This window comes from Felis catus, chromosome B3 (assembly GCF_018350175.1).
Source record: "Felis catus isolate Fca126 chromosome B3, F.catus_Fca126_mat1.0, whole genome shotgun sequence".
Classification (NCBI taxonomy): Eukaryota; Metazoa; Chordata; class Mammalia; order Carnivora; family Felidae; genus Felis; species Felis catus.
Genome location: NC_058373.1, coordinates 108,181,876 through 108,209,572, shown reverse-complemented (window position 1 = coordinate 108,209,572; position 27,697 = coordinate 108,181,876). Strand labels below are relative to the sequence as shown.

The 27,697-nt window shown below is 35.9% G+C and overlaps 1 protein-coding gene and 1 long non-coding RNA gene across 2 annotated transcripts in view; one reads left to right on the top strand and one right to left on the bottom strand.

Annotated features, from left to right (window-relative positions):
- The first annotated feature begins 221 nt into the window (after nt 1–221).
- Nucleotides 222–27,697, top strand: LOC123386107. The gene is made up of 2 exons (XR_006599669.1): nt 222–785; nt 25,829–27,697. It is a non-coding gene; the product is annotated as an uncharacterized LOC123386107 (long non-coding RNA).
- HIF1A (hypoxia inducible factor 1 subunit alpha) overlaps nt 3,385–27,697 on the bottom strand; it is a 41,425-nt gene continuing 17,112 nt past the window's right edge. The window contains exons 2-15 of the mRNA XM_003987716.6: nt 25,858–26,048; nt 25,115–25,260; nt 24,948–25,032; nt 21,103–21,215; nt 20,306–20,508; nt 15,755–15,861; nt 14,475–14,622; nt 12,020–12,240; nt 10,842–11,128; nt 9,471–9,593; nt 8,912–9,339; nt 6,141–6,249; nt 5,180–5,306; nt 3,385–4,703 (exon numbers count right to left, since the gene is read on the bottom strand). Of these exons, the coding sequence (XP_003987765.1) occupies nt 4,552–4,703; nt 5,180–5,306; nt 6,141–6,249; nt 8,912–9,339; nt 9,471–9,593; nt 10,842–11,128; nt 12,020–12,240; nt 14,475–14,622; nt 15,755–15,861; nt 20,306–20,508; nt 21,103–21,215; nt 24,948–25,032; nt 25,115–25,260; nt 25,858–26,048 (2,440 nt within the window). The 3' untranslated portion in view covers nt 3,385–4,551. The remainder of the gene's footprint in view (nt 4,704–5,179; nt 5,307–6,140; nt 6,250–8,911; nt 9,340–9,470; nt 9,594–10,841; nt 11,129–12,019; nt 12,241–14,474; nt 14,623–15,754; nt 15,862–20,305; nt 20,509–21,102; nt 21,216–24,947; nt 25,033–25,114; nt 25,261–25,857; nt 26,049–27,697) is intronic.

The window sequence follows — 27,697 nt, the reverse complement described above, 5'->3', positions numbered from 1 at the left end:
GCCTCATGGGGAATATAGTTAAATAACCAAAAGAGTCCTCCATTTTTGACCAGATTAGTAGATGATTAATATTTTAAAACCTTTTTATACAGTTAAGCAATCCCATCTGTTAGGAGACCTCAGATATGTTTCTATTCCACAAAACACAGTTTCATACCCCAAAACATTTGGGAATTCCGCAGACAGCTCTACAGCAACACATGAGACTCCTTCCCTGAACCTCCCAACAGTCCTATACCCCACCCCACCCCATCCCCCCAAAAAAATCGGGAAAGCGCCAGGCATCAGAATTGGACAAGTCACGGAAGACAAAGAGCAGCGCTGACCCCTCGAGAGCCCGCCCCACCCCGCGCCGCAGCAGGCCGGGTGGGGCCGAGCCTCCCACGTGAGATCTTACACGTAGGCCCGGGCTGGGAGCACCCGCCCCACGGAGCGGACCGGGCCTGGGGCGGAGGGCGGGGGCCGGGGCTGCTGTGCTGCGCCCGAGCACGTACCGGGGCGTGGCCTGCAGCGCGGCGGGCGGGGTTTGGGGAAGTTTCTCCCGACGGCTTGTGTTTCGCATCCTCATCATGTAGTACCAGCGGCACCACGGACGTTAGGGGTGGTCGGTCCCCTCCGCATCCTTGTTATTTTCCCCGCTGAGGGGGCTGTCTGATCACTGCTGCTCTCAGGCACCTGTCTTTCCTCTCCGTCCCGGGATGGATCCGAGACAAGGGAATAAAGGAAATTAAATAGTACGAGATCGGGTGTCTGGGCAGCGTCTTGGATAAAACCGTCCACTACAGGTAAGAAAATTATGTCCAAACCTCTGAAAGGTGTGAACACAAAAAAGCTCCAGAAGGTATTGATAGGAGGGTTTGTGGTAAGACGTAGCTTAATATTACAGGGAGACTATTTTGTATCAAATTCTACAGATCAAACAACGATCTGTAAAACGATCTGGGACAACAGGTTCAGCGCTATTTTAAGAGATGAAATACGAGTAAAGTGGTTAGCGGCAGACCTAAAAAACACCTAAGATTTTTTTTCTTTACACTGTTGTTGGTTTCAGTTGGCAACATGTTTGCAAAGGTTTTATTTAACCAAAAGCCCATTGTTAAAAAAAAGATTACATATTCTTTGCAACTTATTTTTGACGTTGCTACATTAGAAATCTGAACTTCTAGAATCTAAATGTTTAAATTTCTGCACAGCCAGTAACTTTAAGGGCACTTCTCTGTTTTAAAGGTTGTAGGGGAAAATTGCTATTTGGAAAGGTAGTTGCAAAGTTATACAAACTTAAAATAAACGTGTATAATGCCATTAAGTCAGACAGCTCTAGGAGGACCATGCCATACACTGATGTAATCTTTTATAGTTCATTAACGGGCTTTCCATACATCATCTCATTTACCTGTTAATATCTCCATCACCAGACACCTGAATCTCTAGTTCAAACTCAAAATTCTCAATAGCACTTTAGACCACTTAACTCATTTCCGTTGGTCTTGCCATTCCTCTTAGCACATCCCCTATGATTTCATTACCTTCACCCCCATTGCTTTCTCTTGTTTGCTGTTTAAACAGTTAATAGGGTAAAGGGCATGCTCTACTGCTACCCAACTGGCTAGTACCCCCCTGGTGTTTAGCACCATGAGCTATGGAGTCACTGATGGCCACCTCAAATGCTCTGATCCTTAGGCTAGGTCTCAAGAATGTTTTCGTATCTACAAAATGATATAAATATCAATTCAGAAGTGTTTTTTGAAGACTGTGAGATAACATCCTAGCACAAAGTCTAGCATATAGGACCTAATAGATGTTTAGATTCATTTTAACTCATCTAAAAGCCATTGTACTTACTTGTGGTAAGCTCTCTGTAGAACCCTTTTTAGTTCCAAAGTTAATGGTGAGCACAAAAGAACAAAATACACTAAACTCCTTTGCCATACTTTCTTCAGGTAAGTAAAATAATACTGTGGTCATTCATTCACAGCAGCACCAGAAAAGTGGAAAGTATAGGCATCCATCGGGAGGACAGAAGAGCTATTATAGAATTCTAGTTGCTAGGGTAGGGTTATACTTCAGAGAAAGGCATTATAAGGAAGTAAGGGACAGTCTGAGAGAGAGGGCACAAAGCTGGGAAGGAAGGGCTGGTTCTTCTATTTCCAGCAGCTTCAAGCACTCCATGGGGGTTGTTTCCTGAATGACCAAGAGGTGGGTACTTACTTTCTTCCACTTCTACTGTCTGTTAAAGTGGCTTTCTCTTCTAAATCACTGCTTTTACAAGTCATTTTCTGACTCCCGGTCATTACATAACCTGACCACTTATTAATATTTGAAAACTACACATAAACTTCTAGCTTTCGACTAAAGCTAATTCTGCTACCAAAATAAGCATAATTTTGGGGTGTTTTTGACTTGAAAATACTAAGCAACTATTTTATTCTAAAATACCACCTCTATACTATCTGTAATGAAATGCAAAACTACTTTGGGTCATAGTATTTACAGTGAAGTGTGCATGTGCCCCCAAAAACTTGGAGTCTTCGAATTATAAATTTTTGTTCCCAAATTTTCATGCCGCTGTAGTAACATTTTGTTCAGTCTAAGATAAGATCTGGACTTAGTTCATTTTGTTCAAGATATTTTGGTTCTTGTAACCTCAGGCTACAGGACCTAAGGCTCTGGCCACTGCCTTTGTAATTTGTCCATAAAAATAATTTGCTGTTACTTCTAGGTGCAGAGGCTCATGGTGATTTTTCATCTTTTTGTGCAATTTTTTTTTTTACAGCGAGAATATTACTTTTATAATCAGGAAGAAATATAGCAATTCCATAAAAACATACAGAAAAAAAATGAATTAAGTTATTTAAAAAATATAAAATATACAGTTCTGATTTAAAAAACATGCAAGGTTTGTTCTAGTTTCATACTAAGAGAAAACCTAAGTGTAAATCTTTGGTGTACCATTTATTACCTTGAAGACTTGGACAAATCGATTATCATTTGAGGTCTACATTTCTTCATCTGTGAAATGGAAATAGATTAGATCTTTAGAGGTACTTCTCATCCTTACAACATTATGTAACTATAATATTTGGGATTTGCTTTACTCATCCCATTCATATTAAAGCATTAAAATTTGCTTTGCTGTAATAGGTTCATAAATTTATAAATGACAAGTTTCTTTTCTAAAAGTGTATTTTTTACAGTGGAACATTATAGTTTGCTTTTACTTAATAGGACATTTACGGACACAGTATACATTTAAGTGATGGCAATAAAATAAATGTAGAAACAATCACTGGCAATTTAATTTTCATAAGATAACTGCTGGTAATCAATTTTATGAGTTGGAGGCATTGAAACAAAATTTTTAATATAAAAGCTGACCAAAGGGGGCCTGGTCCACAGAAGATGTTTATTTGATGTAACAAAACAATACAGTTAGTGTTAGATCCAACCACAAAAAGCAAAAGGAATGAAAAATTTGTACAATGCACATAGAAAAACAAGATGTTTACTGACAACTATATATTTCTAAAATAATGCTTCTAAAATTACTCAATTATTGAAATCTATATGAAAACAGAAGGATGTTAATAGCGACAAAGTGCATAAAACCAAACATCAAATTTTGAGCAAATTAACATACTAGGCAATTTTGCTAACAAAGCATGATTTTTTTTTCTTGTTCACAATCTGCTCAAAATATCTTTATACCAACAGGGTGGGCAGAACATTTAGGTTTAATATCATTTACACAATATTAGCATAAACTTCCACAACTACAGATAGGGTATTGTTTTCTTTTGAGCTGGCAAAGTGACTACAGAAACATCAGATCATTTCTCTGAATTGAGAATTTTATCCAAATAAATGTCACATACCTTCCAGATATATGCATATCTTTCTTTATCATGTAAATGGCTTTACCCATTTAAATAATAAACCATACAAGCATTTAAGAATCATTATTATATGATTAACAATGTCATGTTCCAGGTTTAACAATTTCATAGGCCAAAAAAAATTTCTTCTTAAAAACTAGTTTTATAAATGCAGAATATATTGCATGAGTAACTGCTGGTATTTTTTTAAGAAAATATATTGTGCAATTGTGGCTACCATGTACTGCTGGCAAATCATTATTGTGTATGTAAAATGTGAAAAAACTGAGTAAGAATTTTTCAAACTGATCATGATGAAAGGTTACTGCCTTCTTACAAAAATTATATTGGCATCTTATTAAAAATAATTCGATAAGGGACAAACTCCCTAGCCCAAAATAAATAAATAAAAAGGTGCATTTTAAAAATGACGCTACTGCAATGTAATGGTTTAAATACCAAGGAACTGTGAAGACGTGCTGTCTGTGATCTGGCATTAAAGAACGTACTAAAAAAGAGCATTAATGTAAATGAAGTAGAAAGGGGATCAAGATTGAACTAACCAAGTTTGTGCAGTATTGTAGCCAGGCTTCTAAAATTAGATATAGAAAATATAAATAGACTGCTTTAGGTAATGAGCCACCAGTGTCCAAAAAAAGGAATGAGATTATGAAAAAGCTCAGTTAACTTGATCCAAAGCTCTGAGTAATTCTTCACCCTGCAGTAGGTTTCTGCTGCCTTGTACAGGAGCATTAACTTCACAATCATAACTGGTCAGTTGTGGTAATCCACTCTCATCCATTGATTGCCCCAGCAGTCTACATGCTAAATCTGAAAAACAAAGACATACCTAAGTATTCATTCACCTAGTCAATAAATATTACTGAACACTCACTGTGCTATAGGTATTGCAGAAAACTAAAGCAAATAAGCTCTGGGTTTCTAGTCTACAGGGCAAAACCACAACTATGTGAAAAAGCAAGTGGAATAAAGTGTTACTGGTGCTATGTCAGAAGTGTTTAAAGGATACAATGATGGCACAAAGAAGTGATAAATCAATTCTGAAAAAATCTCATACAAATGTACAAGTTTTAACTTCTACTGAATATTGATGGCACACAAAGATAAATTAAAAGTTCCATCTTGAATAGCTATTCCTGTATTCACCACCAGTGGATAAAATGCTACCTTAGTTTTTAATGATGCTAAAGAATGAAAATCACTTTGAAAGTAAAGCTTCTAAATAAAAAACTTTCATACATTTTAATTCTCTGTGGGATGTTCAAGGGTAGAAAGAATAAACTAACCAGAGGGTATTAAAATAATTGTCTTTTGCTCCATTCCATTCTGCTCACTAGATTTGCATCCTTTTACGCGTTTCCAAGAAAGTGATGTAGTAGTTGCACGATCATCTGGCTGCTGTAATAATGTTCCCTAAAAACAGCACAGTTATTTCAATTTTACTATGTTGAAATTTTGTAAAAGCAGAAACTTACTTTGTAAAAGCAGATTAATAACCGTACAAAGGCAAATTTCTTAAATATTTTTCTAAATATTTTTTTTAAAATTATTTTCTTTCTCTTAATACTAAATTCTAAATTATTTTTCTTTCTCTTAATACTACTATGATAAAGTCATTTGCCACTCATTATGGCAACTGTTTCTGTAAATGCTTTCCAGTAAATATAGTCTGAAAATATCAGTATGAATTATACCAGCACTAACTTAACTTTAACTACTGTTTTTTTGGAGGTAAGAAGGAAAAGTAACTGAAAGAGAAGAGAACAAGACTGGTGGTGACACTGAGGTTAGAATGAGGGGAGAAATTCACTTTTTACTTAAAATACATCTGCTTTGTTTGGAATTTTTACAATGAGAATGTATTCATTAAATGTATTTTTTTTAATGTTTCATTTTTGAGAGAGAGAGAAAGATGGGGAGGCGCTGAGAGAGAGGGAGACAGAGGATCCAAAGCAGGCTCTGTGCTGATAGCAAAGAGCCTGATGCGGGGCTTGGAACTCAACAAACTGTGAGATCATGACCTGTGCTGAAGTCCGATGCTTAACCAACTGAGCCACCCAGATACCCTCATTTAAATGTATTTTTATGAAATAGTCTTTTATACCAAGTGAAAGAAACAATGTTTAACCTCTGAATATATAACTTTCGTATATGGAAGAAATGAGAAATCATCTATATACCGGCTCACATTGTATACAGCACATTAGCTTCTATACAACAGAAAAAGAAACATATTCTCACACTTACAATTCCTACTGCTTGAAAAAGTGAACCGTCATGTTCTATTTTTCGCTTTCTCTGAGCATTCTGCAAAGCTAGTATCTTTGGATTTAGTTCTTCTTCAGGAATGGTAGTTCTGGAAAAAAAACAACACATAGTTGCTTTACTATTTTTAAAATACCCAACTAACTTTTTTTGAGCAAAATAAATGATGCCTGTTTTCCAACATTAAGGAATATAATGTTAATATGTAAGAGAATTTTTCTGATTACTAAAGTTTATCATCTGAAGTCAAAGCTCAGTTTTTAAAAGAAAATTTCTTAAAATATGCATTTACCTATTTATAAAATAAATCTGAACAGAACTAAGTTGACATTTTTGTAGGTTAAAGTTAAATACTGGCTTTTCCATTCCAGCCAGTATAATATTCAAATATTCCTGGGACTATTTTAAGAGTAACTTCACATTTCTATGGCTTTTTTAGTTTATAAAACATTGCATGTTCATTAGTTCATTTTAGTCTTACACCAATCTCCAAGAGGTATAAAACACCCATTTTATAAATGAGAAACCTGAGGCTTGTTAGCAATGGGACTTGGAGCAAATTACCTGGTTAGCTGCAGATATGGAAGTGCCTTCTAGATCTCCTGATACCCATTCCCCTCCCAGTAATCTTCCCACTAAGCCACTTTGCCCTCAGTATTGATCTGGTTGTCAAACCTGAACTATCTCCATTTAAAATTAATATTAAGTAGTAAATAACTGTTTTAGGTATCAGGCACATGAATTCTGTTATCTATTTTGTCTTTTCAAGAACTCCTCCCCCCAGCCCATACACAATCACAACAGCTTCTTGCTCTGTTCCATATAGTTGAAAATGCCATATGAGTGACACATTATTCAAACTGCTCTCCTACATGCAGTTTTGTTTTGTATTTTAAAAAATTCTGGGGGCGCCTGGGTGGCGCAGTCGGTTAAGCGTCCGACTTCGGCCAGGTCACGATCTCGCGGTCCGTGAGTTCGAGCCCCACGTCGGGCTCTGGGCTGATGGCTCAGAGCCTGGAGCCTGTTTCCGATTCTGTGTCTCCCTCTCTCTCTGCCCCTCCCCCGTTCATGCTCTGTCTCTCTCTGTCCCAAAAATAAATGAATGTTGAAAAAAAAAAAATTCTGTAAAACCTTCATTATTATAGATAGGCAGGTTTTTAAATTCCTATAGAAATATATTATCTTTATGAAGTACAGTGCAATCTATCATATAAATATCATCTTAGTACTAGCACTTCTAATGATTTATCAGCACGTGTAAGGGGGGCTAAGGGGAAGAGGGAGAGAGGGAGAATCTGAAGCAGGCTCCACCCCCCCACTCAGCATGCAGCTTGATGCGAGGCTCAATCCCATGACCCTGAGATCACAACCCAAGCCAAAATCAAGAGTTGAACACTTAACCAACTGAGCCACCCAGGCACTTCTTAATGGGTTATCTTTAATCTTTGCTCTAAAGCTGTAAGTCATCTGGTTTAGTGCAACATGTTGATTTTGCAATTAGAGAGGTCATAAAGAAAAAAACCTTCGTACAGTTCTACAAGTATTTAGTGCATACTATTTTGATACTAATGTGAAAAAAGTGACTAGATGTTAGACTTTGGTTTTGACAAGCACACAGTTCAGAAAACGGAATATCCCATAGTCCTCTGTAGCTAATGGTAAACTGTAAATTATAGGTCACAGCCAATTCTATTACTATATTCACTCATCTTCTAATAGCCATTTAGTGACCAAATATTAATACAATGAAATGTTTAAGAGACTGTCACTGCCTTAAAGGTCAGAGCCTATAGTCATTTGGTGACATACTAATTTATAAAGTAATATAAAAGCTTCCTTGTTAATCTAAAGCCCCAAGATCTTTTCTTAGTTCTGGGAAAAGGTTTCTCCTAGCATTCTAGTTCAAAACAGTGATGAAAGGCAGGAGAAGCAAAGTCATAGACTCTTCTTATGGCAGTGCTTTTTCCTTGCTGTTGTTATCTGGTTCAGTGTAGGCACAACGGAAATTGTTTCTTTCCTCTACAAACTGCCTCTCTGACTAGCTAAAACGTGTTTCCTTTGATTACAGCCTCAAATTTAAAATGTCAAATCCCGCTACAAGTTATATACAGAAATTATACACAGAAATTATAACTTGAAATTTGGGTAGTGTACAGGTATTTGTTCAAACTAACTCCACAAAAGCAATATCATAAATCATGTTCAGATTCCTGTTGTAGCTCTTAAACCTATAGTCTAGCTAATGTTCTATAAAAATGTAATGGAAAAAGAGCACAATTATACATAAATTTTAAAAGGAGGCTTATAAATACCTATGTTGAATACTGAGGATTGAAGATCATCAGGCTCAATGTGAAATGGGGAATTGGAAATACCCTTATGTTGGAAGGTCTTTTATTCAGGTAAGCTTTAAAATAGCTCAAAGAGACAGAAACAGTGAGGAGAGTTAACTAGTCTGATTTAAACAACTGCAAAAAACTGGGCCAATTTTTGTACATTTACTGAACTTACTGGCTGCATTTAATTTTTAGAAGTACTACAAGATCCTCCTACCTCCTACATTTAGATAGGTGCTAAGGTTATCTTCAAGAAAACAAATACACAAGTTAATTTGAGTGCTTGTTTTAAGTCCAGAATTTGTATGTCAAAAACATATTACCAGAAAGTTTTCTATGCTTAGAATTAAGTTATTACCACACATACTTTCTCAAAAATAATACATCAACTATAACTTTAATGTTGTATATAATTACCTTTGACTCAAAGTGACAGATAACACATTAGGGCTTCTTGGATGAGATTTTTCTGTCTGTTCTATGACTCCTTTTCCTGCTCTGTTTGGTGAGGCTGTCCGACTTCCAGTATCACCATACAGTGATGTTGTGGCACCAGTAGTTACTTTGGGTACATGGGTAGGAGATGGAGATGCAATCAGTATTTTAATGTCTTCTATACCATCTTTTGTCACTGTTTTTAATTCATCAGTGGTGGCAGTGGTACTGGTAGTGGTAACAGGAGGTTCCTCCTGCATTTGAGCCGGCTGGAATACTGTAATTGTGCCCACGCTTTGAGGGCTTGTAGAACTGCTTTCCAGTGGCGACAACTGATCAAAGGAACGTAACTGGAAGTCATCATCCATTGGGATGTAAGGAGCTAACATCTCCAAGTCTAAATCAGTGTCCTTTAAAACAAAAAATACATGAGTTTTTCAATGGCCACATCTTATAAAAGAAAAACAAGTTAAACCCAAAGTCACTTCCAACTAACAATTAATAAAGTTTAACAGAAAATATAATAAACAAGTTTATATACCTGGGTGGAAAATGGATTCTTGGCTTCTGTGTCTTCAGCAAAAAGTTTCTCTACCAATTCCAGCTTAAATTCATTGACCATATCACTATCCACATCAAAACAATATTCACTGGGACTGGTAGGCTGTAAAAGGAATTCAATGGGTTTACTTTTCCCTGACGAAACCTGCACATATTTTGCTAGTTGTTAGAATTCTTAAACCAACAAAGTCCATCTCTTCTATCACATTTTATCTAACTAGAGAGAAGTTAAACTTTTGAACTTACCCTTGTAACTAATTTTGCCAACACATACATTTCTGTGAAACATCATTTATGAAATTAGGACTAAAAGGTATTGATCTGCTTCTAGGAGAATTCATTTAATAATTCAACGCCCACATGGTACCTAATTGGCCAATAATTAGATATGATATACTATTCACTGGACTCTACCTTTGTACTGAGAGGCCACGCTACTGTGGTGATCTACCTAAAAATCTCACATCTACCCTGGGATGAAGTAGGGGTAGAGACTTAAGTTGTTTTACTTGCATTCACCTTAACATATGTAGTACGATTTTGGGAGTTCTGAGCAAGGATTATAATCAGAAAACCAAAGCTATGTAATTTAAGCATAAACTTTTGCTTCCCTCATTTTAACATTTTTGTTAGATTTACCTTTGTCTGATAAAAAACAAAATGAATCAATAGATTTTTATGCTGGGGAAGGTGAGCCACCAAAGCACAGAGTATATTTTCCCGAAGGCTATGAAATGTCAAATCTCCTCTTAGCCTGCCAGTTTGAATTGATAAATATTTAATGTAAACTTATTCACCATTTATTAAGGCTTATTTGTGCCTCACCAAGTCGGAATATTCAAGTCTGAGGTGTGCTACTCCTGAGCTATCTTCAGATATAGGAAGCTCTACTGAATCAAAATTGAATCATTCTAGATTTCGAAACAGAGCCCCATGTGACATCGTTAGGCTTGACCTCAGCCTAGCCCTTAAAGACTATTTTCTTTGTGTTTATAGAAAAACTATTATCAAGACAGAACTTGAATAAAAAATAGTTACCAAGTATTTGCTCTGTGTAAGACTTGGTATTTTCATGTTAAATTTACCCAGAATTTCAAGTAATGGAAATTGGACAAAATTCAGCAATTAGCTTATGGTCCTTTCCCTTTTTAAGCTTTGCTAAAGTAAGGTTTTTGCTACTTGACAATTCTCCAACACAATGAGTAGTATGTATGGGCTTGGAGCTATTATAGGCACAGGCATTATTCTCTATCAATGACTAAATTCAAAACTTTTTTGATACTCATTTTATAAATACATTCCTGAACATTAAAATATGAAAGTTATGCTCTTCTTTTATTATGACACCTACCTCAGGTGAACTCTGTCTAGTGCTTCCATCAGAAGGACTAGCTGGCTGATCTTGAATCTGGGGCATAGTAAAAGAAAGTTCCAGTGACTCTGGATTTGGCTCTAATTTTAGTACAACTTCTTGATTGAGTGCAGGGTCAGCACTACTTCGAAGTGGCTTTGGAGTTTCAGAAGCAGGTAATGGAGACATTGCCAAATTTATGTTCTGTAATTTTTCATTGGATGAGGGAAGCATTACATCATTATACAATGGAACTTCCTCAAGTTGCTGGTCATCAGTTTCTGTGTCTATAGGTAAAAAATTATTAGTCAATTTAAAGAATAGCTATATTTTAACATATACAGAAATGCAAGCCCCCTTTTACAACACGTCTAATTCACTCAAACAAAAATGTTGCTAAATTTTCCTTCATCAGAAAGTTTACAGATCTTATGGTACAACTCTAAATCTGAATTATCTTTCCAATCTACTATTGACAGCTCCTATTATATTTATAGCATAAAAACCCCGCAAGGGCACCCGGGTGGCTTAGCTGGTTAAGCTTCCAACTCTTGATTGTGGCTCAGGTCATGACCTCACAGTTCTGTGGCACTGAGCCTGAGTTGGGTGGGCTCCCTGTGGACAGTGCAGAGCCTGCTTGGAGTTCTCACTCTCTTTCTCTCTGCCCCTCCCCCACTTACACGTGCTCTCTCCCTCAAAATAAATATTAAAAAAAAAAACCAACTCTGCAATTCCAACCCTTTCATACCTTTTATTCATTAAAATTTAACTAACTTTGAAATTACAGTTTTCATTTTCAATGTCTGATATTATGGTATGACTGGTGATATATCCTTTAGTGAACTATGCCTATTGCAATAGAACTCTGCTCAGTTGTGGAGAAAATAGGGCAATGGGAAATACAGAAATAGCAGGGTGGTTGAGAAACATTAAAGTGGGAAGAAGAAATACCTAAGCACCCTTTGAAGCACAATTTCCAATAATATGACAGAAGCAGGAATGCTGAGAAATTACAGAGGCAAAAATATTTAAGCAAATACTTTGAAGACTTTGAAAAACAAATTATATAAGACTACAACATCCAAATGATTACCAACAAAAAATGTCCAAATTCAGTTAAAATGGACTTACAGCAATAGACATAGTTTAGGCAATCAACAGAATAACTAAAGACCCACCATTGCTGCCGAAATCTAAAGATATGATTGTGTCTCCAGCAGCTGGGGCCAGCAAAGTTAAAGCATCAGGTTCCTTCTTAAGTTTATCAAACAGACTACTTGTGTCTTCTGATTCAACTTTGGTGAACAGCTGAGTCATTTTCATATCTGAAGATTCAACTGGTTTGAGGACACATTCTGTTTGTTGAAGGGAGAAAATCAAGTCGTGCTGAATAATACCACTGTCAAAAAAGAGAGATTAGTAATTCTTAACTGAGCACTGACACAATGCAGGGGGTCTCTGAAACAACCTTGTCTCTTAAAATACTGCTTTATGAAAAGGAACATTTTAAGATGCTTTAACCTAATAGTTCATGCATACTTGCTCACATTCAGGGTTTAAAATGCCAATATGAAATAAAGACCTATAAAAATTCATAGTATAAGATAGTTTAAATATTTGACTAAATTAAGAAACTTCAGCTATCCCTTTGGGAAGAGTGATGGTGACAAAGAAATGGAATAGTCAAGTACATGAAGGGCACCAACACATCTAAATAATTTTTGTGAGGATTCACATGTAATGAAACTGGCACAGAAGAACTCTTTGGGACTGATGTATGAGGCATGACCTAAGGATGGCCCTAGAATATAAAGACATATAGATAAATGACCAAGGCCTAACTAAGGCAGGTGCCATATTTTCCTTGGTGGTAAGAAAATGATACGGTGATAACACCTACAGGATAGTGGAAGAGGGATGATGAACAACAGATCCATGTGTTTGGCTTAAATGTAAGTTTTTATTGTTTCTTTAATCACAAACATTTAGGTGTTTACTAAGTGAAATAAACCAAGGATACAAAGTTTAAAATACCTAACCCTTGTCCTCAGAAGTGCAATGTAGATGTGCAAACAATTAAAATACAAAATGGTAATTGCTAAAATAGAGAAGGTGTGCTTCACAGCCAACAAGCTGAAACTTCAGCTCAAGTAGGGTTTGTTAGGCAGATGGGACAGGGGCAAAAGAAGGACATTCCAAGTGGGTAATTTAATGGGAAAGTCACAAAAGAACTCTTTGACACTAATATTAAAACATTAAAGGATGGGCGCCTGGGTGGCTCAGTCAGTTGAGCGTCCAACTCTTGATTTCAGCTCAGATCATGATCCGAGGGTCATAGGATTCTGCCCTGAGTCAGCCTCTGCACTGAGTGTGGAGTCTGCTTAAGATTCTCTCTCCCTCTGCCCCTCTCCCCCAATTGCACACTCTAAAATTAAAAATTAAAAAAAAAAAAAAAAACATTCAAGGATGGTGTCAGAAGTGGCAAAAATTAAAACAAGTGACCAAAGGGGCGCCTGGGTGGCACAGTCGGTTAAATGTCCGACTTCAGCCAGGTCACGATCTCGCAGTGCGTGAGTTCGAGCCCCGCGTCGGGCTCTGGGCTGATGGCTTGGAGCCTGGAGCCTGTTTCCGATTCTGTGTCTCCCTCTCTCTCTGCCCCTCCCCCGTTCATGCTCTGTCTCTCTCTGTCCCAAAAATAAATAAAAAACGTTGAAAAAAAAAATTAAAAAAAAAAAAACAAAAAAAAAAAACAAGTGACCAAAGTCTTACCAAGAGAGGTAGTCACAGATTTTAGAAAGAGGGTAGGTGGAATCAACGAAAGCATGAAGAATACAGAAAATGACAAGAAATGATGCTATGTAAGTTAAGCAAGGGTTTATCTCGGGGGTGATAAAGCATCTTTAAACCAATTCTAAGGAAAAGGAGATGCTCAGATATCCATGCAAGAAAACTCAGCATGGTGGTAATGTGGAAGATGGACTAGAAGGGAGTCTGCTGAAGCAGATCAAATGGAAGGCCAGTTTATGCTATCCATAATATTCACAAGCTAGTCAACTAAAAGAAGAGTTCTTGAATACACAAGAGCCATGCACTATATTATACAGCCTTTTATGGTAATCTCACATAGAATTTCATTTAATCCTCATTTCTGAGGATTAAATATCCTCAGAATATTGAGGAGATAAGTATCATCTCTCCTATACGGGTGAAATTCAAAGTAATAAGAACTTCCCAAGGTCATGCAGCTAATAAGTGAAAGAGCTATGACACAAAGCTACCTATTCCAAGGCCAGGGTTCTTCCTACAAAAATAACATAGCTATTTGAGATAGTATATGCTGACAGAAATAGGACTAGAGCAAACTAACCCAATAGGAGATATGGTATTTTTTTAACGTCTTTTTAAAAATGGGAGTGAAAAGAATGTGAATAGATGGGTACTGGTAATAGTACAATCATTGCAGAATAGCAGGCCTGGACACTCAGATCTAAGTACTGAAAACCGTCATTAGGTGGAAATGTGAAAATAAAATTCAGTTAACATTTTATAATCTTATCTCCCTTTATATAAAAGAACAAAATATCCAAAAAGGTTATTACTTCCTCCCCCAAAATATTTACTTTTCAGGCTTACCTCACAACGTAATTTACACATACAATGCACTGTGGTTGAGAGTTCTTAGTGTTATATATGACGGTCGCTTGAGTTTCAACCCAGACATATCCACCTCTTTTGGCAAGCATCCTGTACTGTCCTGTGGTGACTTGGCCTTTAGTAAACACTAGGAGTGAAAAGGAAAAACAGTCATGCAGAGAAAATAACTTCTAATTTTCAATCAAATAAATGGATGCTGAATGTTGATTATTTTAGAAAAGAGATGTTTATTTTAATAGAATCAGTTATAATTGTTTAAAGTGACAGAGAAAAAGCCCCAGCATAGCCAAAAATATACACAGTTCATTCTTCTAACCCCTAAAATAAACTCCTTTCCTGCCAATCTTCACTTTAAATAAAATGAAAGCCAGGAATGAGGGACAGCAGTGACTAATTCCTTTAATGACTTGTATGTTGAAAGTATCAAAAAGACTAGACAATGAATAATCTTGATTCTACAGAGCACATTTGAGCAAGTGGCACTGCTACATTTCCTTACGTTTCTACTGAGGTTTCCAGAGAATTAGCAATGCTTCAAATAGCTGTGCTCGCATATTTGAATCTCAACTGGTATCATGCTGAAATCTTGGCAATTTAGGCAAACTTAATCAATTGCTAATTTGGGAGCAAGTACCAGATAAAAAGTAATGATGACATTATCTTGAGTCTTGGGGTCCTGACTGCTGACTTGGGCTCATTTTGTAGTTCAAGGCTAATCATTCTAACTCAGTGACATTCAGGTATCCCCGATCACATTGGGAAGTCATGTTTAGGTACAGATTAAATAAGCAAGTGAGATTTGAAAGTCTTACTATGGGATCTTCAAATAACATTGAGTATTTATCTTATGTCAAGTGTACTTGTTACTACTTGTACATGACATTGATTGCCTTCACATTCACTAAGTCACTCAATAATTATTTTCTAAGTGCCTTCCATGTGCTAACAACTGATCTAAATACTTCAATGTGAATTCTGAAAATGATGCTATAATATTCCATGACATTTTTTAGTCTTTGTATTAAAAATACCAGGTTAGTTTTATATATTATTAAATGATTCTACTTTAACTAGTATCAGTTACAACAAATACAAAACATAGATTTAATGGTTGACATCCCTTATGAAGAGTTCTATTAAGATATTTAGTCTAGGAAGACGGATTAATTTTAACCAAAAAGTTAGATACATGGCCAAACAGTAAGGAGATTGCAAATTACATAATTAGAAAATCTATATAGTTTTTCCATTGTACTTACTGTCATGATGAGTTTTGGTCAGATGGTCAGAGTCCAAAGCATGGTAATATTCATATATCGAGCGGCCCAAAAGTTCCTCTGGCTCGTATCCCATCAATTCAGTAATTCTGTTAAGTAAAAAATGTAAGAAGAGAAAGAGAAATTTTGCTTCTTTAAAGTAACTGATATGAATTAATCTCATGGACCAGTGAATTTTCAAAACTAAAGAGCATCCTTCTTTGCTAAGAAGAAGTTTACATCTCACTTTTGGTAACTCTACAGTTACTAAATACGGCACCATGCATGTTCTTTAAATCCTCTGGATTCATATCCTGCTACTTAACCCGTTTATCCCTTTCACCCAAACTCATTACATATTGTCATCGTGTTTTACTGTACTTACTTTTGGTAATAAGGGGATTCATAAGTAGATAGAAAGTACTGCTAAATAAAATGGTAATAAGTTGTAATGGTAATCACTGACATTTAACTTGAAATATAAGATTAAATCCATAATATTAGTTTACCATAAAACCAGATTCTTTTTGTATTGAGTGTGCACAAACCAGATTATTTAACAGCGCCCTTAGGCAAGGCTTCAGTCAACATCTACTACACAATTTTAGTATCACCAACCAAAGAATATCTACACTAAATGGAAGTAAAGAGATACACATTATGTTTGTTTTAGAAGATGCTCTTGTAACTTAGTTTTTTAAATAATATAAAATTATAGGAATTCATTTTAGATGAAACAATGATATCAAACTGAAAATGGACTAGAAAGTAATTTAGTCTAAACCCCTTTTGGTTTCCTGAAAGTTCTTTTAGGACATAGATTAGATCTTACTACTCTGTGTAACCAGTCAGAAACGGAACCCATTTCATGTGAAAGAGAAAGCTGTCTTAACACCACACTTTGCTCTCTTTTTTCTAGGAGCAAAACCTGAGTTAAACTTTTTAATTTCTCAGGACTTCCTGAGTTGTAAGCAAAAGTTACTTAGTGTACTGTGTCCAAAAAAAAAAAAAAAAAAAAAAAAAACAACTACAAAAAACACACAAGAAAGATATCCTTCTAAGAAATGTATAAAAGTAAAATGTATAAATGTATAAAAGTAAGAGTTTGTGTTGTCACACTTTAAGGCAAGATCTGCCATACAGTTTATTCCAAAATAATTAGAAGTAGAAAGAGGTTTGTAAAAAAACACAAAAAACAAAAACTAAACCAAAGCTAAAATCCAAACTTCTTTACAAAGAGGTATCTCTAAACACATCTGCACTAGGTGGCAGCATTACAAAGGAAACTAGTATTTTTAAAAAATGGTCCTATTTCTTTAAATTATGCTTTAAAAATAACTTTAATTCATCTTATATTGGTTACTTTTAAACAAAATTCCCGTGGGATTAAAAAAATTTCCATTATTTAAATCTTTATATGCCTGGGGCACCTCTGTGGCTCAGTGGGTTGAAGCATCAGACTCTTGATTCCAGTCAGGTCAGGTCATGATCTCACAGTTCATGAGTTCAAACCCCACATTGGGCTCTACACTGACGGCACAAAGAATGCTTTGGAGTCTGTCTCTCTCTGTCTACCCCTCCCCTGTTTGTACTCTGTCTCTCAAAATAAATAAATAAGTAAACTTAACAAAAAAATAAATCTTTATATGCTAAGTATGCCTGGCATTGTTCTAGGTGTGAAAATGCAAGGTCAAAACTCAACGTGTAGGTAATCTTCTGGAACACTTACCATACTACTAATGAAATAATGTGGTAAGTGTAATGATGGTAATCTGTTGCAGGAATCAGAGGAACCACCCTTATCAATGAGAAGAAATGGTTGGGTGAGCAGCAAAACCATTTCAGGAAGAAGATATACCAGAAGCAAAGACAGAGAAAAGACAATGCTTGACAGTGTATAAATGAGAAAGACTTTCATGTGGTTAGTGGGGGCAGGTGAGAAGAGATGAGGCTAGAGATGTAAGCAGATTAATGGGGACCTTTTATTATCATGTTAAGAAGCTCTGATTTAATTAGATGTCAATCAGTGCTTCTCAGAGTTGAGGTACATCTATCATTAAGGGATGCAAGATGTTAAAATATAAACAGAATGCTTTCCTAGAAAGTCAATTTTATTTAACTTTAGAGACTTATATAGCTTATATTCTGTACCAAAAAGGAGTGATCCAGGAAATTTGATCATAATGTGTTTTTAATGGACTAGGAAACCTGTGATCTAAAGCAACAATGCAGCGTATTATTCATTCATTGTAAGTATCCTGAGACCAAGAACTGTTACTCTTCATTTCTACTTTGCCATGAACATTGTAGATGCTCAAATAAATGTGCGGATTAACTATAAGCAGAAATTAGTACAGTAAATAATAAGCATTTGTGAGATATTTTGAATGCCCTAAGTTTTGGGTAGGTTAGATTTTCTCAAAATTGGGCAAAAATTTTTCTAGATCTCGGTTATTAGGGGTTTTAGATGTGAGAAGTTTCTGTAAAGAGCTCTAACCAGAAAATAACAATCTCCCGGTCAAACTTAAAACCTCACTTGGCTGATCTCTAAGTTGGCAGTCTTTACTCCTGTCATGATCATTTTGCCAGTTTTCTGATAGGACCTAAGAGAAATGTCACTCCCTTCCTCAATTCTCATTCTAGCTCCACTACTTTCCATTCTCCCCAGCCTATCTCTATACCTTGCTACTGAGTTCAAAAGATAAAAAATAATTCCTCAAAAAGGGATGGGTATCTCTGTTCTATCATATATTCACATGATTAATGGCAATAAACACCATAAAATGCTTGTCACCAGTGGTGAAGCATTTATTACGTGTACAAGGCACTCAACAAACTCCTTCAATTCTGACAACAACCTTTTGAAATATTACCCTTATTGTAAGGATAGTAAAATTTGAAAAAGTTTTAAAAAAAAAAATTTTTTTTTTTAACGTTTATTTATTTTTGAGACAGAGACAGAGCATGAACAGGGGAGGGTCAGAGAGAGGGAGACACAGAATCTGAAACAGGCTCCAGGCTCTGAGCTGTCAGCACAGAGCCCGACGCGGGGTTCGAACTCACGGACCGTGAAATCATGACCTGAGCCGAAGTCGGCCACTAAACCGACTGAGCCACCCAGGCGCCCCTGAAAGAGTTAAGTTTTAATACCAAGACCACACTGTAGTATCAGAGCTGCAAGCCAGGACTGAATCCAGGATTATGTGATTCTAAAGCCAGAGATCTGTCACATTTCCTTGTCCACTACGGTGGGGATTTCTACCTACTTTATATTATGACTAAGTGCTTAAAATTGGTTCCCTCATACAATCTTTAAGATGACCCTATGTTAGGTAGGTGTTACAAAAGATGAAGAAACTGATGCTCAAAAAGAACTAATGGGCCCAAGATCACTTAGATATAGGCAACAGAATCAGGATTTAGTAGTCTGGCTACATAATCTATGCCTTCAGCTATGATGTTATAGTCTTATAGTAAAAAGTGAGACAAGTAAATAATTACAAGAGTAGAAGAAATGTTATGACAGACATATGCACAAGGATAGTATAGTGTCCTGAAGGAACAAGGAAGGCTTCCCAAAGGAGTATCTAGATGGCTCCTGAAAGGTAAATATGTGTTAGGAGTTGAAGAAAATCTCACTGCAGAATGGGAAAATATATGTAAAGGCGCTAAGACAGCAAATGAGCACATGGTGCTCTCTAGCTGTAGGGTGTTGGGGGGGGTCACACCCTCTCTTCCTTATTAATTTAGACAAGTGGGCAGAGGCCAGATCATAAATATCTTTGTTGGCCATGCTAAGCAAAGTTTGGGTTTTATTGTCAAGGTCTATTTTTCTTTCGGCTTTTCAAAATGCACATTTTTCTTTTGATAAAGAAAAATCTCCTGCCCTCCTCTAATATTTTTATAAGCCAGAGTTTTTTCTGTGTAAAGATCTGATTTTCATATTAGGAAGTCCACTTTTTGGGATCCTGGATGAGAGACTAGAGGGCAAAAATCTGTGGGCAAAGAGACAGTTTAGGAGATTATGGCAACAATTTAAGCCAAAGGTAATGAGCTGAAGAATTCAGTGGCAGGAAAGCAAGGGTGGAAAGGAACAAATGGATCAAGAAATGTATTTAGACAGTAAATCTGTAAGATTTAGAGACCGACGGGTATACATAATGAAGGTAAAAGAAAAGTTAAGGATGACTTCCAAATATTTGTAGGAGTCGTATGCCTATAGTGATATACTAACCATGCTAGGCATTATAAAAGGAAAAGCAATTTCTGAGGTTGATGTTTTGGGGCAATAGTAGTACAGTTCAGTTACAGAAATATTTTATTAATATAGAAAAATATCCAAATAAAAATATCAAATTGGCAATTAAAAATAGTTATGAACGTAAAGGGAAATGGCAATAGAAATCATGGGCAATATGTAGGGTGAGGAGATGATCAAACACTTTCCTTTCTTGTCCATAACCAAAAGTAACCTATTCTTCCTCAAATTATGCATTATATGCCTTTGCTATGGACTAATTAAAACTTTCATGTTATAGTTTGTATATCATTTACCTTTCATCACAATAAGAAAATTTCATATCCAGACTATGACGACTCAGAAAAGTCTTGCTATCTAAAGGAATTTCAATATTTGATGGATGAGGAATGGGTTCACAAATCAGCACCAAGCACGTCATGGGTGGTTTCTTATACCCACACTGAGATTGGTTACTATTGGTATCGTAGACATGAATATGGCCTGTGCAGTGAAGTACCTGTGTACAAAGAAAACAAAGCAATCTTTAAAAAATATAAAATGCTAGTTAAAAAAAAACCACAGAGATAAATAGCTGAAGTGTGACATGGCAAGTAAGCTTTGATAAAATTTACTGTCATTCATGGATTAAAAATGTTTCCCCTGTGACACCACTCAAGACTCAGGCACCATAAATTACTCTTTAAAATACTCTCTTCATACAAATCTGGGCTGATTTTTCATTCATTTAGTCATAGTGGCAGTTTTATTTATTATTTTTATTATTTCTTGCTTTGATGATTATTTCAACACCGAGCAAAGAAATGAAACAAAAATGAATAGAAAATTAATTTCTATCAAGATTCAAACACTGGGTGGGTTGGAAAAAACAGCTGATTAAGTTAGATTGGTATACCAGTATTACAATTCATGTAAGTTCATGCCTCAAAATGGCAAATTACTACAATTTGGGATGGTAAATCTGCAAATGCCAATGAACAACTGTATGTTTCCCCTCACAATTCTAATGCTATCTTAAATATTAGCAGTGTTAAGATGTATGAATTTATCTATAAACCAAGTGCATCACCACTTAGAAATCATTTTTACTTACTTTCCACGTTGCTGACTTTATGTTCATGGTTCTCCCTCGGCTAGTTAGGGTACACTTCATTCTGAGAAAAAAGCTTCGCTGTGTATTCTGCTCTTTACCCTTCTTCACAAGGCCTAATAAAAGCAGGAAATAAAATTTAAAAACATAATTAAATATTTAAATTTGTTTTAGTAAGAGTAGCACCTAGGTACTATTCAATTAAAAGTCTCAGCATAAACAGTGATTCATACTCAAACACATCCAAGGGATTAATATGCTCGAATCAGTAACTGGGGTTCACAATTCCAGTGATTCCCTGATTGCAAATAACAGTTAACCATTTCACACTGAAGCCAGTAAAGCTGGCAAAATTACAAAGAAATACAAATGTAGGAATCTGCCTTATTAAGTGTACCCGTTTAATTGCTGTATCCGTGTAATAAGCACACCCCCCAAAAAAGAACTTCAGTGAACTCCTCCAACCTTTGCTAAATGTGTTAGCTCAATTTATAATAAACACTCCATGTATTTACAGAACTTTTAAAATATCAACTTTGTTTTCAAAGCAGGTAACATTTTTATATATCTGACGTTTCCTTAAATCTTCCTGTAAAGCAGGCATGACGTTATTTCTACTTTGTTATTAGAGGAAAAAACCAAAATATTGAATGACTTTTCAAAGCAAAATTAGAGTGAAATAAATTTAGGTCTATTTATTCCCATTCCAAACCTTATATAACTAAAACATGGTGAAAAGGAAAATAATGAGAAGCACAGAGGTGGGGAAAAAGAACACATGTTTGGGGAATAGATAGATGCTAGTAGATAGATCAGGTTGCTGCAATATAAAGTACTTGCAGAAGCGTAATGAGATAGTTAGAAAGGGAAGATTAGGGCTGTAACTGGAGGGCCTTGGATGTCCTAATTAGGAGTTCAGCTTTAAATATACAACATGGAGCTTCTAAAAAATTCTGAGATGGGAAGCACAGTCAGGAACTTACGGTACATTAATCTAGAAGCAATATATAGGATATATTAGAATTAAAATACAATGATGGTAATCAGGCTGAACGGTAAAGAGAAGTGAAAAGAAGGGTGACAAATGACATATAAAGAACTAGAAAAAACTTGAAAACTGATAGAAATAAGTGGGGAGGAGGGAAATAAAAAAAAAGGATCTGGAGATTTTAAGGCTAGTATATTGAAAAAAAGTGTCAATGGGGCGCCTGGGTGGCGCAGTCGGTTAAGCGTCCGACTTCAGCCAGGTCACGATCTCGCGGTCCGTGAGTTCGAGCCCCGCATCAGGCTCTGGGCTGATGGCTCAGAGCCTGGAGCCTGTTTCCGATTCTGTGTCTCCCTCTCTCTCTGCCCCTCCCCCGTTCATGCTCTGTCTCTCTCTGTCTCAAAAATAAATAAAAACGTTGGAAAACAAAATTAAAAAAAAAAAAAAAAGAAAAAAAGTGTCAAGTAGAAAAGAAATAAGATAGCTTAAATTTAGGCTTACTTAGGTAGAAACGCCGGACTCTTCTAGAAGAGTTCTAATTCCATGCTAGTGGAATTAGGCAAAGGGGCAGTCTTGGTGCTGATATAAGTTATTTGGGTTTAGTCAAATCAGGATTCAATTTGCCCTCCCTCACAGTGTTTGGGAATGGATTTTAAAAAGATGCCACAAGAACCACACTGGTCTCAGTGGTGGTACAGAGCTGTGTTGTGGTTGTGATGCCAACAGAGATCTACTTGTAAATTCTTTGAGGATTTTCAGTCCTTCGTAATCTAAGCTTGAATTGTACTGACCTTTGGAAACCCAAAGCCTTTGAATTGGGACAGGAAGATTAATTTAAAAACCAAGGTACTATCATTTTCCTAATGGAAAAAAAAAAACATTTTACAAGAACTAAATTTTCAGACCTCTAAAAATAAATCATATTTTATAATAATTTAGTGAACTCTAAGTCATCATTTTAGAATTTAAATGAAAAAAATAATAGAACTATGTTGTATAAACACACCACTGGTTCTTAGCATAACATTAATATGTGACGCATTGCAGCAAACCCTTTTTCTAGAAGTGAAAAGTGCGTATCTGTTTCCCAACAAAACATCAAACATTCATTACATTAGGAATGATTTTCAAAAAGTTCATGTGCTTTAAAAAGCCATTTGTTTAAAAAAAAAAACATTTGTTCAAAAACATACATTTAAACTATATTATGTGGAATATATTTGATTTAGAATAAAGCATTAGCATCATTGCCCAATCAAAATAAAATTTCCTCATATCCATCCATTCATAGCCCAAGGGAAGAACTGAGCATCCAAACTTCAGTGTCTAAACTTCAAAGTCTAAACACTAGAAGTCCTATACTAAACTAATTGACAGCCCACTTAGGTCCCTGTGTGAAGTGTATTTACTCTTCCTTTATACAGAATTCTAAAAATCATATTTGTTTTCCCAAGTTCACAGTGAACACCAAGTATTAAATTAAAAAAAAAAACAGGAGAAGGCTCCTACTGAAAGGGTCAAAAGTAGCCACAGAAAGTACTGAGAGTTGTTGAACATGAAAGATCTCCAAAGTACTAATGAGCCCAACTACCTGAGTTTAACCTATACTGTGCCATTTACTAACCAAGTAATCTTGGGTAAGTTTCCAAATAATTCTGTGCCTTAGTTTCCTCAGTAAAATAGAAATAGTAACTTCACAGGGTGTTGTGAAGAAAAAAGGCATTAAAGCATATAATATGCAGAGAACAGTGTTCTGGCACAGAGTAATCTCTCAATAGAGGTTAACTATTATCATAAATGAAAGGAGATTAAAAAAACATAAAAAATATTCAAAAAGTGCTGTGAACTTGAGGTTGTTTAATACAGAAGCAAACAAACTTACACACTTAAATTAGAGAGCTGCAAAGGACAGCTACAGAGCATAATGACAAATTTTTATTGTGGTGACTATAAATTATCAGTATACTTTGTGCCTTAAGAAGGTACAGGTGGAGAGACTAATTATTAAGCTTTTGTAATTCAAGAGGTATTCTCCAAAAATCTTTGAAGACTTATTTTGAACAATTCAATCCTAGGAGCATATGGTGGCTCAGTCAGTTAAGTATCTGAGTCTTGATTTTGGCTCATGCCATGATCTCAGGGTTCGTGAGATCAAGCCCCTCATTGGGCTCTGCACTGACAGCATGAAGCCTGCTTGGAATTCTCCCTCTCCGTCTCTCTCTCTGCCCCTCCCCAGCTCATGCTCTGTCTCTCTCAAAATACATAGACATTAAAAAAAAATAAAAAAAAAAACCCTCAAGCCTGAGAGTTAAGAGGTCTTAGTGGGTCTTTTTTGTTGCTGCTAATGTGGGGGCATTCAATAATATAATACTTTATGATCTTACTACATAGTCTCAAATTACTGTGAACATCCTGAAGTCAAATAAACAATTACGCTTTTAAAAAATCTGGTGAACTTTCTCTTTTCTTTACCCTGGTCCTTGAGAAAGCTTGAACATAAACTGGTACCTCAAGTATAACAACTATCTAAAATCTTATTATTTATTATGACTTCCCCTTGCCTAAAAGTTGTATGTTATAAACTGACCTCTTTGGGTCTTGACTTTTTCATTTTATGTAGTATTATTATCTATATAATTATTTATGGAATTCAGTGAGCTTTAAAAATTAAGGTATTTTTATGAAATTTCTAAAAAATAGAGTAACAAAGATTTAACAAAGAACAGAATAACATTTTATTAAACATGAAATGATGTTTTGAGCCTTAGGTTAGTACAATAGCAGAGTTTTTAAATTAGTAACAGTATTTTATTAGGTAAAACCACCTGCCAGATTAAATCAAACAACAGACTTTTCTTCTTACCATTTCTATGTGTAAGCATTTCTCTCATTTCTTCATGGTCACATGGATGAGTAAAATCAAACACACTGTGTCCAGTTAGTTCAAACTGTAAAAACATTAAAAAAATTAGATCTGTATCATAAAATCAAAAAAAAATTAGAAGTGCTCTTAATATGTGGGTATTTTACCTGAGTTAATCCCATGTACTTATTCACATTATCAGAAATGTAGATCATGTCACCATCATCTGTGAGAACCATAACAAAACCATCCAAGGCTTTCAAATAAAAGCAATTCATCTGTGCCTTCATTTCATCTTCAATATCTAAATCACCTAAAAAAGGACACAAGGAAAATAAATTAAAAGTTATACTTAAATGATAGCAATATTTAGGTAGTTGTATAAAGTTTTCCCCAGATACTTTATTTAAAAACTAAAATTAGACTTGCCAGTTGCTTTTAATGATTATTTTTTTTTTAATGTTTATTTATTTTTGAGACAGAGAGAGACAGAGCATGAGCGGGGGAGGGTCAGAGAGAGAGAGGGAGACACAGAATCTGAAACAGGCTCCAGGCTCTGAGCTGTCAGCACAGAGCCCGACGCGGGGCTCGAACTCACGGACCGCGAGATCATGACCTGAGCCGAAGTCGGCTGCTCAACCGACTGAGCCACCCAGGCGCCCCTGATTATTTTTAAAGTAACATGGCAAGCAAACCATTGAAAAGAAGGGTCATGTTATTAAAAGGAAGACTGGTAGCAAGGTGGGGCAAAAGAGAAAGAGGGGGAAAAGGCCAGTATCTTAAAAATTCCTTACTGAAGCTTTAAAAGCAGGTAATAAAAATTACATTAAAGGACAGAGAGTATGACCACCTTCTAATTACTTCTAATTTCTAATTTTTAGGCTCATTACACCCCTGTAAAACAACTCACCAGCATCCAGAAGTTTCCTCACACGCAAATAGCTGATGGTGAGCCTCATAACAGAAGCCTTATCGAGATGCGAGCTCACATTATGGGGAAGTGGCAACTGATGAGCAAGTTCATAGAAAACTTCAGACTCTTTACTTCGCCGAGATCTCGCTGCATCTCTAGACTTTTCTTTTCGACGTTCAGAACTTATCCTATTGAGCAAAAAAAGGAGGAGAGAAAAGGAAAATTTATATAAGTTAGCTTGCCTTTGCTTGGATAAAACTAATTTTACATTTTTCTGCTTTCCATAAAACAATGTGAAGATGCCATGTAATTATATAGATTGGTCTACTACATGAATGTGTAAAGTAAGAATGTAGGGGACAGATACACAAATTTCTGGATTACTGAAGACACAGGGAACTCTAACAAAGAAGTCCAAGATGGAGCTTTAAACCTGTCTGAAACAGGTATTTCCTTCCTGGCATATCAAATTAGAGAGGATATTTTGTTTTAGCCAAAGTCTTAAAAGTAGCCTGTGTATGTGCACCCTCATAGCCATTCAGAAGTAGTTTCAACATAAAGAAAGCACCATTAAGTCTAAAGAAACTAAAGCTGTACATATTAACTTGAAAACAGGAGTTGTTAAGCTGGCAGAACAGTTACAGCTACAAACTGATTTTTGACTTGTTTCTTTGGACTCTGATATTTTCCCAACTTCTTCTACCCTACCACATGAGCAATACTGACTATAAGCTAAAGAAATCTATATTAGCAGCTATAATAAGTTACCATTTTCAGGTTGCTTATTCCCTTAGCAGCCTCTTTAGCAGCCCCCTTTCTTTACTAGCACAAGTACCAAATAAAAGCAGGAGGATAGAAGAAAAAAAAAAAGATGTGACACAATACTAAGAATTGAAAGAAACAGGTTAATAAACATTAACAAAGGTGTCAAAACAAGGATATATCTTTAGGGAACTTTTCCAAGAATAAAATCAGAAAGATTTTCCTAAGCAGAGACATTCACCTTCCTTTGCTTGACTGTGTAGAAACATCTATTCCTCCTGACCCAGCTGGAGGAGGTAAACAAGGCTAACCCCGGTTCTGTCCTTAGCTTCTTTAAGAGCTGTTGTTTATTAAAACCTACTATGTGCCAAATGTTACCCCATACCAGGTGCCTAGTTCTCTCAAAATTTGTAAATAGGGTAAATATTATCCCTTTTTACAGATGAGGTTATACAGTAGGCTAAAAACAGCCATTAGCAGACGGGATTTGAACACAAGGTGTTTTTTTCACTCCAAAGTCTGTTTGCTCTTCCAGTGTTTTATCTTAAGGAAGAATGTTGCTTCTACCTCAAATACTCAGCATGCTCCTATGACTTTCAACCTAATTCTGTTAAGTCAATTATTTATTAAATGTTGAAAACGGCTGTTACCATTTATTAAGCACTTAGCACTATGCTAAGGACTTTGTCAGCATTCTATCACTTAATCCTCCTTACATCCTATGAATGAAGCACATAATTGTATCTACCTCAAATCTCTCCTCCCTCCAAATGATCTGCAAAATTGCAAGGTTCAATCATAGAAGCAACACTCTCAAAAAAACAGGCAGGGTTCTCAGCACATGCTCCCATTATGTTGAGTAACAGTTGTATTGTGCAACAGTGATAATCTAGTTTCAACACTTAAATTTGTGTGTGTATCTGACTTTTATACATTAATAAGGAATGTGAATATTTGCTGTTGTTAGTAACTGAACTTTGATACAAATTTTTCAACTCAAGCATCTAGATCAATTTTACTTGAGTATTTTGAGATTTAAGGTAAGCTATTAAAAACTATTACTATTTATAACTAG